This window comes from Taurulus bubalis (genome assembly GCF_910589615.1).
Source record: "Taurulus bubalis genome assembly, chromosome: 18".
Taxonomy (NCBI): Eukaryota; Metazoa; Chordata; class Actinopteri; order Perciformes; family Cottidae; genus Taurulus; species Taurulus bubalis.
In genome coordinates, this window is record NC_136606.1 from 1,620,103 (window position 1) to 1,630,102 (window position 10,000).

General features: G+C 42.7%; 1 protein-coding gene across 1 annotated transcript in view; it reads right to left on the bottom strand.

The window, feature by feature from the left end:
• LOC306750688 (sodium channel protein type 3 subunit alpha-like) overlaps positions 1-10,000 on the bottom strand; it is a gene marked incomplete at its 3' end in the record, with an annotated part of 107,146 nt that overhangs the window by 83,100 nt on the left and 14,046 nt on the right. Inside the window, exons 6-7 of the mRNA XM_079234155.1 lie at positions 5,544-5,635; positions 1,819-2,061 (exon numbers count right to left, since the gene is read on the bottom strand). Of these exons, the coding sequence (XP_079090281.1) occupies positions 1,819-2,061; positions 5,544-5,635 (335 nt within the window). The remainder of the gene's footprint in view (positions 1-1,818; positions 2,062-5,543; positions 5,636-10,000) is intronic.

Below are 10,000 nucleotides of genomic sequence, written 5' to 3' on the forward strand. Positions count from 1 at the left end.
TTTGTTGTAGTTTTGTGTCTCTTTGTAGTTGTTCTGTGTCTCTTTGTTGTAGTTTTGCGTCTCTTTGTAGTTGTTATGTGTCTCTTTGTTGTAGTTTTGTGTCTCTTTGTAGTTGTTATGTGTCTCTTTGTAGTTGTTATGTGTCTCTTTGTTGTTGTTCTGTGTCTCTTTGTTGTTGTTATGTATCTCTTTGTAGTTGTTATGTGTCTCTTTGTAGTTGTTATGTGTCTCTTTGTTGTAGTTTTGCATCTCTTTGTAGTTGTTCTGTGTCTCTTTGTAGTTGTTTTGTGTCTTTTTGTAGTCTTTTTCATTTCTTTGTGGTGGTTTTGTGTCTCTTTGTTGTCATTGTATTCTCTGTGTAGTTTTAATAACCTTAAAAAGAAACAATAAAATACTTCATCAGTTTCTTGTTGAATCCGTTTTTTTATCCTTTGTGTAGAGTAATGTGTATTATTCTTTGTGTAGATTAATGTGTATTATTCTTTGTGTAGATTAATGTGTTCATACATATGTACGAGTGCAGCCGCAGGAGGGTCAATATTTTGGTCACATGGAGCTCTGATTTCATCTGACAGAAGAGTTAAGTGTTTCCTTTACCCTGACCTCGACCTGTGTGTGTGTGTGTGTGTGTGTGTGTGTGTGTGCGTGTGCGTGTGCGTGTGTGTGTGTGTGTGTGTGTGTGTGTGCTTATATATACTCTGTGTGTGTCCACATAATGTATATTATGCTCCCTGGTCAACATGACTGACATGAAAAATCAAATATTGTATATAGCGACTGACCTCACATGACCTCAATCACTGCAACGATCTAAGAAAGTCTTCGGGTTCCCACACGACAAAACTTCAGGAACGTTGGATTACGTCGCATAACGTTTGTCTTTGGCGTATCACAAATAGTTTTTTTTTTTTAAGTCTGCGTAAGTCGGGTCAAACACGGGACTTTCACCCAGGAGGCTGGTGTTCCTGTCCATCAGGAACCCAAAGTCCAGAACCTATTTGAACTCAAACCTAACCAAGTGGTGTCGTTGTCTCATCATAAACAGAGAATCCAGTTCCGGTTAAGACACGGAGACGTTGGGAGTTTCGGTTCAGAAACGACCGAAAATTACAACGCTATTCAACTCTGGGCTGTTTTTTAATCTTTCACAACTGATTTCCATCATAAATCGTTAAATCGTAAAGTAACAAAGCAGCAAAGTAACAAAGCCCAGTTTGAGCTGTGATTCAGACACAACACACTCAAGTCAACACCTGGAAAAAAAACATTTAAACCAGAATGAAACGGGCAAAAGAGCCACGAGGCAACACGGGCCCCATAACTAAAACATGTATAAGTACCCTTTACAACGGCGGATTTCAGTCAAAGACACATCCCTGTAACCCAGTGGCGGGCCGTGGATTTTCTACCTGAGCCTTCAGTCTGAGTCACAAAAACACGTTTATGGGGCTGAATATCCTTCCTAACATGTCAATGCTTGTCTTTATTGTGATTATTATCGCAGATTTTAGGTCGTAATCTTTCTAAAGATGTGCAGTATTACTCTGTGGGTTGATGGGAAGACACCGAACAATACAATTAAAAAACTCGGGGAGCAATCGAGGAATCATTTTTGGGGAATCTTGCTCAGACTGTTGACCTTTGATCATATTTATGGTCAAAATAAGTTTTTGTTTGTTTTAAAGGCAAGGAGCTGCGGGTTCGTTAGAGATCAAGGACAATAAGGTCTGGTATTCAAATGGTGGTCATATCGGCTGTAGAACTCAAGGGTCCCATAGAAAGGGGACCCTATGGTGGGACTGGTTCGTCTGGACTCACCCTCGTCGTTGACGAAGTCCTTCAGCGAGGCCCAGGTCTTGTTGTTGCAGTAGAAGGTGACGTTGTCCGGCAGGCTGCCGTTGACGCAGTGCGCCGTGCTGCGGACGCACTTCTGCCGCAGGTTCCCCATGAACAGCTGCAGGCCGATGAGGGCGAAGACGCTCAGGCAGAAGACGGTGAGGATCATCACGTCGGCCAGCTTCTTCACCGACTGGATCAGAGCGCCCACGATGGTCTTCAGGCCTGCCGGGCCGCCGCAGGGTGGGGGCGGGGGGGCGCAGACGGGGTTAATAACCACATGGGTTTTATTGTGAAGCCTCAATTAGAAAATTCTAATAATTCAAATTTTTATGAATTCAATATTTTTTAATTTGTATCTGTGAAAACCGAGCAGCTAGTTTAAGAGAAAGGTCACAAATGAACCGCTTTAAAGGAACAGTACACCCAAAAACAATATCAATTGTACATTCTCACCTCCGAAGGCTCTTTATTGTCCGAGAAAAGGTTTTATGTATCGAAGGACAGCGGAGACGCTGCAGCAGCGAGTTTGATTGACAGAAGGTTCCATCCAATCACCTGCCACGTAAATGCCCGCCCCTTTTTTTTCTTTTTTTTTTAATTGGATACATTTTTTGCCGTCTTTCATTCGGCTGTTTGCTCAGATATGCTTTAATTTTTCAGGTTAAAAAAAACCTGCAGATAATTTGACAAGGACAATTCATTTATGTATTTTTTAAACATACGTGGCAGTTGATTGGACGAACCATCTGCCAATCAAACTCTTACAGAAGTCGCGAGTCGGAAGAAGAGCAAAAACATATATTCCAGGTAGAAAAGTCTTCAGTGTCGTTCTTTGATGCTGCTGCAGCTTCGACGCCAACCGGTTCAGGAGCCGCCATTGTTGTTACACCTAAGCCCCGCCCCCAGCCGTTTCCCATTGGTCCGAACCACAAACTCTCTTTAACAGGCATTCCATAGAAACACTTTTTCATTTCTGGGACCGTGTGAGCCAAGGGAGGTGAGTTCTACACGCAATTCATATCGTTTTTATAATCACGGACTAAAAAGATGGCCGCCTCCTTCGTTCCAAAAATTTGCTAAATCTAGAAAAAAACTCAAGGTGAGACCGGTTATATGGATCCAACCGAAGGGCGGCCATCTTCATGCACCATAGAAACACATCACGTAATACCAAATTAAATAAAAAAAGACAATATAAATATATAAATAAAGCTGCCGTGACGTGAAACGTCTCTTCAGGATTTCACCTCACGGCAGCTTTACTTTTATTTCATTTTTTTAAACGTTGTCACTGTGGAAAAAGAAACGTCACCATGATGATCGCCAACAGAACGAAGCGAAACAAAGTCAAGAAAAAAAACACAAACACTCACAACGAACGCCACGGTAAGAACAGCAGGAACAACACACTGAGAACACAGAGGGTGCACACAAGGCGACTGTCTTCGGCCAATCGGTTCTCTTTTGTGCAAGATTAGCTCCGCGGATCATAGCGCCCGTTAGCTAGTGAGCGGCTAACGTGGTTGCGTTCAGATGATGCTGCTACGACTGTGTGCTACGGTTATAACACGTGTTACGACCGGGCCGCGACCGCGGCGTGTTTTCAGTCACGTGTTGAAGGCGTGTACTGCATACTTGGTGTACTGCATACTACCTCGGTGTACTGCGTACTACCTCTGTGTATTGTGTACTACCTCCATGTACTGCGTACTACCTCTGTGTACTGCATACTACTTTGGTGGACTGCGTACTACCTTGGTGTAATGCATACTACCTCCGTGTACTCCGTGTGTGTGTCAGTCGGTAGTATGCAAGAGGAGTTGTGTGTTTTATCTCTTCCTGCAGGAGGTTGTGTGTTTTATCTCTTCCTGCAGGAGGTTGTGTGTTTTATCTCTTCCTGTAGGAGGAGTTGTGTGTTTTATCTCTTCCTCCAAGAGGTTGTGTGTTTTATCTCTTCCTGTAGGAGGTTGTGTGTTTTATCTCTTCCTGTAGGAGGAGTTGTGTGTTTTATCTCTTCCTGTAGGAGGAGTTGTGTGTTTTATCTCTTCCTGCAGGAGGTTGTGTGTTTTATCTCTTCCTGTAGGAGGAGTTGTGTGTTTTATCTCTTCCTGTCGGAGGAGTTGTGTGTTTTATCTCTTCCTGTAGGAGGAGTTGTGTGTTTTATCTCTTCCTCCAAGAGGTTGTGTGTTTTATCTCTTCCTGCAGGAGGAGTTGTGTGTTTTATCTCTTCCTGTAGGAGGAGTTGTGTGTTTTATCTCTTCCTGTAGGAGGTTGTGTGTTTTTATCTCTTCCTGCAGGAGGAGTTGTGTGTTTTATCTGTTCCTCCAAGAGGTTGTGTGTTTTATCTCTTCCTGCAGGAGGAGTTGTGTGTTTTATCTGTTCCTCCAAGAGGTTGTGTGTTTTATCTCTTCCTGTAGGAGGAGTTGTGTGTTTTATCTCTTCCTGTAGGAGGAGTTGTGTGTTTTATCTCTTCCTGTAGGAGGTTGTGTGTTTTTATCTCTTCCTGCAGGAGGAGTTGTGTGTTTTATCTCTTCCTGTAGGAGGAGTTGTGTGTTTTATCTCTTCCTGTAGGAGGAGTTGTGTGTTTTATCTCTTCCTGTAGGAGGAGTTGTGTGTTTTATCTCTTCCTGTAGGAGGAGTTGTGTGTTTTATCTCTTCCTGCAGGAGGAGTTGTGTGTTTTATCTCTTCCTGTAGGAGGAGTTGTGTGTTTTATCTGTTCCTCCAAGAGGTTGTGTGTTTTACCTCTTCCTGCAGGAGGAGTTGTGTGTTTTATCTCTTCCTGTAGGAGGAGTTGTGTGTTTTATCTCTTCCTGCAGGAGGAGTTGTGTGTTTTATCTCTTCCTGTAGGAGGAGTTGTGTGTTTTATCTCTTCCTGTAGGAGGAGTTGTGTGTTTTATCTCTTCCTGTAGGAGGAGTTGTGTGTTTTATCTCTTCCTGCAGGAGGTTGTGTGTTTTATCTCTTCCTGTCGGAGGAGTTGTGTGTTTTATCTCTTCCTGTAGGAGGAGTTGTGTGTTTTATCTCTTCCTCCAAGAGGTTGTGTGTTTTATCTCTTCCTGTAGGAGGAGTTATGTGTTTTTATCTCTTCCTGTAGGAGGAGTTGTGTGTTTTATCTCTTCCTCCAAGAGGTTGTGTGTTTTATCTCTTCCTGTAGGAGGAGTTGTGTGTTTTATCTCTTCCTCCAAGAGGTTGTGTGTTTTATCTCTTCCTGTAGGAGGAGTTGTGTGTTTTATCTCTTCCTGTAGGAGGAGTTGTGTGTTTTATCTCTTCCTGTAGGAGGAGTTGTGTGTTTTATCTCTTCCTGTAGGAGGAGTTGTGTGTTTTAGCTCTTCCTGTAGGAGGAGTTGTGTGTTTTTTAGCTCTTCCTGTAGGAGGAGTTGTGTGTTTTATCTCTTCCTGTAGGAGGAGTTGTGTGTTTTAGCTCTTCCTGTAGGAGGAGTTGTGTGTTTTTTAGCTCTTCCTGTAGGAGGAGTTGTGTTTTTAGCTCTTCCTGTAGGAGGAGTTGTGTTTTTAGCTCTTCCTGTAGGAGGAGTTGTGTGTTTTAGCTCTTCCTCCAAGAGGTTGTGTGTTTTAGCTCTTCCTGTAGGAGGAGTTGTGTGTTTTAGCTCTTCCTGTAGGAGGAGTTGTGTGTTTTATCTCTTCCTGTAGGAGGAGTTGTGTGTTTTAGCTCTTCCTGCGGGCCTCGTCCGGTCAGGGCGTCCTCACCTGGGATGACTGAGATGGTTTTGAGCGCCCGCAGCACCCTGAACGTCCTCAAGGCGGACACATTACCCAGGTCCACAAACTCTGTCACATATCTGCAACGGGCCGGGAGACAGAAGCACAAAACAGACACACAAACACACACAGAAGGGCGTGACCACACTGAGCAACAGCTAGCCGACACAGGGGGACGGAAAGGTGGAGGAGAGAGAGAGACAGAGAGAGAGAGACAGAGAGACAGGAAGAGAGAGACAGAGAGAGACATAGAGGGAGACAAAGAGAGAGAGAGAGAGACATAGAGGGAGACAAAGAGAGAGAGAGAGAGACATAGAGGGAGAGAGAGAGACATAGAGGGAGAGAGAGAGACATAGAGGGAGAGAGAGAGACATAGACGGAGACAGACAGACAGACAGACAGAGACAGAGAGAGACAGAGAGAGACAAAGAGAGAGAGAGACAAAGAGAGAGAGAGAGACATAGAGGGAGAGAGAGGCCGGGTCGGACGGCAACAGTGGAGGGTCAATCCGGAGACGTGTAGACGTTTGGAGGGAGAAGTCAGGCGGTGAAGCTGCTCGTGAACCGGAGAACAACAACAGACTTTAATCTCTGTCTTTTGTTTCTTTACTTCTTCCGGTAAATGTGTTCAGAGGAATGAAACCTAGTTTAGATTAACACATTAATCATTTGGTCTTTTTATCATCAAACAATGAAAAATGCATAATGTGACTGAACCAAAATATATATATATTCACTTTTAAGAATCAAAAATACTTTTTGCTTTGCATTTTTGCTTTAAAAAATCTATAATGTGTTGCTGATTTATTTTCTTTATCAATTAATTGATTAAATGTTCTGTATATAGAGTGAGTGGTGACTACATTAAGTCTCAACGCTTACTAGAAAATATGACTGTTTGTTTTGGTAAATCAAGCCGTTAGCTTTGATGCTATGCTTCTGTCTGTCTCTGTCAAGCGTCTTTGAGCATTTGGAAAAGCGCTATATAAATGAAAAGTATTAGTATTATTATTATTATTATGCTAACTTTAAAAGAAAAACACACAGTTTCCTAAATTAGCTTAAATTAGCATTAGCATCTTAACGCCATAGATCACATATATACAGTAGTGGCTGCTTGGTGAGTTAGCAATATCTGTTATTAGCTAACGTTAACCGTAGTCGAGAAGAAAATATCTTTGTTTTGAAGACTAATTTAATCCAAAATATGTATAAACCGTCTTTTACCGAAGCCTAGAGCGGACAAACCAAACGCTGACAAGAGAAAGAAAATCTGTAACCTCACCACTAGGTGGCACTGAATCCTGCACGCTGTCCCTTTAAGATGCAAAGTTACTCTGCATACAAACCCAGTAAAGATAACTTTGGCGGCTGGATGAGCGTTAGCTGGTTAGCTGGTTAGCAGGTTAGCTGGTTAGCTGGTTAGCTGTCCTGATCGTGTCGGTCAATGTTTTTTTAAATTCTCCAGTAAATCTCCAGTTCGTGTGTTCAGCTTTTACGCTTCTGACTTTTCCTTCTCCGCTGTCTCCTCAGTTTCAGATCACATGATTACACCGCTGACCCCTGATTGGACGGAGCGTGGGAAGTGGGCGGGGCTTGTGCTGCAAGACACGGCAGACATGGGACGAACAAGAGAGGACGACATTACGATGACGGGTGGGTTTTTTAGATTTTTGTCTGCCCTTGTCGCCCCCTGGTGGTTGGGAGGCCTTACCTGGGATGACTGAGATAGTTTTCAGGGCTCGCAGCACTCTAAAGGTTCTCAGCACCTGCAGGTTCCCTACTTTGATAAACTCTGTTAACAGCCTGTAGGGGGCAGTGTGGTTGGTTGTCAACATACAACGAAAGAAGAAAAAAAAAAGCATAACAAAGTCTGAAAATACTGTGGTGAAAAAATTAAAAAAATGTACAACCCAGTGCACTAAATGATCAGTTTTTAAACATCAACAGAGAGCTGGCAGGTGATTTAATCTGCTAGAAAACAAGCAGGAAGTTAATTTTTTACACAAAAAAAAAACATCATGTTTACTTTGCATGTAATACAATGTTTGAGATTAAGAACGTCACCTTGAGAGCTCTAATAAAGTACGTATTCTTAAAACGTCGTCTCCATAACGTCCTGTTCACGCGTCTGCTGCGGATTTAATTGCAATAAACGGATGAAAAAAGAAAAGTCAAAATAACTACATTATAATTCCGATTTGTAAAAAAATGTATGAATTTTGTCGGGTTTATCTGCCCGACGACAAGCAGACAACTTTTAAAAAGCTTGTTTTCTGAATGGAGTTTGACAGCTGATGTCCTGTCGTCATGGAAATGATTCAGATGTTTATTTAACACAAAGTGATGATTTATGGGAGATTTTATTAAGAATGTTGCAGCTTTGATGTGAAAATGGCAGCCGGGCTGGTGATGGCATGGGGGGGGGGGGGGCTCTGTCTCCATGGGAATCCTGACTCAGTGGGAGGGGAGGAGGGCATTAATCTAGTGTGTGTGTGTGTGTGTGTGTGTGTGTGTGTGTGTGTGTGTGTGTGTGTGTGTCTATTCACCGACCATCACTCTGGTTTTATTAAAGCCCGGCACAGAGGGGTGATGTGTCAGGGGCGGTGTGTGTGTGTGTGTGTGTGTGTGTGTGTGTGTGTGTGTGTGTGTGTGTGTGTGTGCGTGTGTGTGTGTGTGTGTGTGTGTGTGTGTGTCTGTGTGTCTATACATGCACTATCATGGTGTTTTTTTTGGGTGTGTACGACCAAATACTTGCTTAACATGTTCTCTATCATTGTTGTGTGTGCGTATGTGTGTGTCTGCATGTGTGTGTGTGTGTGTGTGTGTGTAAAGAGGTGAGTTATGTGCCCCTGTCCCCCTAAAGGTCCATCTGACCGCAGGACGGCCGTCGATTCAAGGACACACACCTACTGACATTGTGTGTGTGTGTGTGTGTGTGTGTGTGTGTGTGTGTGTGTGTATGTGTGTGTGTGTGTGTGTGTCATTGAACGCTAGACAAACAGATGGGACATGAAGGGAGGAGCAGGTGGAATATTTACTTAATTAGTCAATTTGAATTTGTTTATTTTAAAAAGAGAACTGTGATGTCATTTACTTTACTTTTTTTTTGTCCATGAAAGTGTAACTTTCTCTAAAGATGCCTCAAAGACTCAATTTCCCAGAATACCTTTCTCACCATCACCAATCGGGACGGGCGATACCAAACGCTTTACATTTGAAACACTGATACCGTTTGTTACATTCAAATGAGACCAATATGTTGTTGTTACAATTTAAATGTGGCGATACGTTTTAAAGAAACATTTTTAAAATACTGATACTTTAAAAAAAGGTTTTAACAAAACTGATACTTTTTGTTACAGTTGTAGCAGTACCAGTACTTTTTGTAAATGTTTTGACGCTACTGATAGGTAGGTTTGGGACGTCAGAGGGAACGCGTCCTTTAAGTAAACCGTTCTTCCTCTCGAGGTCGTCGGGGTCGTCTCACGCAGCTCGTCCACGCCGTCTGAGGTCGCCGTCATGGAGACGCTATGTTTCCGCGGCAGGTGACACGCTTCATTCCTCGGGGTCAACTATTGATCCCATCGGATCAATAGTCGAAGCGCTTAGCTCCTCGTGTCTTTGTGTGTTTCTGGCTCGGATTGACGGTTTTAAAAATGTTTTAAACGAGTGAGTTTCGGGAGCTTTGAGCTTTTCAAACCTGTAATTGTTTAATTTAATGTACGTTTTAGTTTTTGCTATTTTACACGATAACCTGCGTGCAGTTTTATGAGAATGTAGAATCATTTTAGTTGAGATGAAAGTGAGAGTGAGACGGTTTTACTTCTAAAGAAGAGAGATCAGTTTATTTGATGTTTACAGAAAACACGATTAGCTAAAAGATGCTACTTTGATCTCTAAATAGAGGAGACTGTTTAACAGTATTTGAGAGCACATATTTTGCAGCATCTTGTCATGATGGTCTTTAGTGTTTATCAGCAGGTGTTGAGTTCTGGTGCAGCAGCAAAATTAATCTGAGCGTTTCTTTGTGAACCCATGAACTCTTTTGGAGTTAAATCTTCAAGTTAAATCTCGGGGCTACGGCAAATAAGAGGTTAATAAACAACGTTTTGAGGGAGTCATGTAACTTTAAAAACATGCATCGGCATGAGCAGAAACTCTCGTGGTGCGTTCAAGGACGCCTGATGAAAAGGAAGCGCAGACAAAAGGAGACGTGCTCTGTTGCTCGTCAAAGATTTCAAAGCTTTTTTTTCTAATTCAACATCTATTTGTCTAGCGAAACGGAAGGAAACTACGATTATTTCTCTGCACTAACTTTGATATGTTTTAGTTTATCAGCGCCGCTGAGACCGGACTTCTTCTCGGGACCGACAGCTCAATGAGCCCAGTTTGTGCCGACTGTGCGAATGTGTCCGAGGTTAACGAACACGCTGAGCCGCTCAA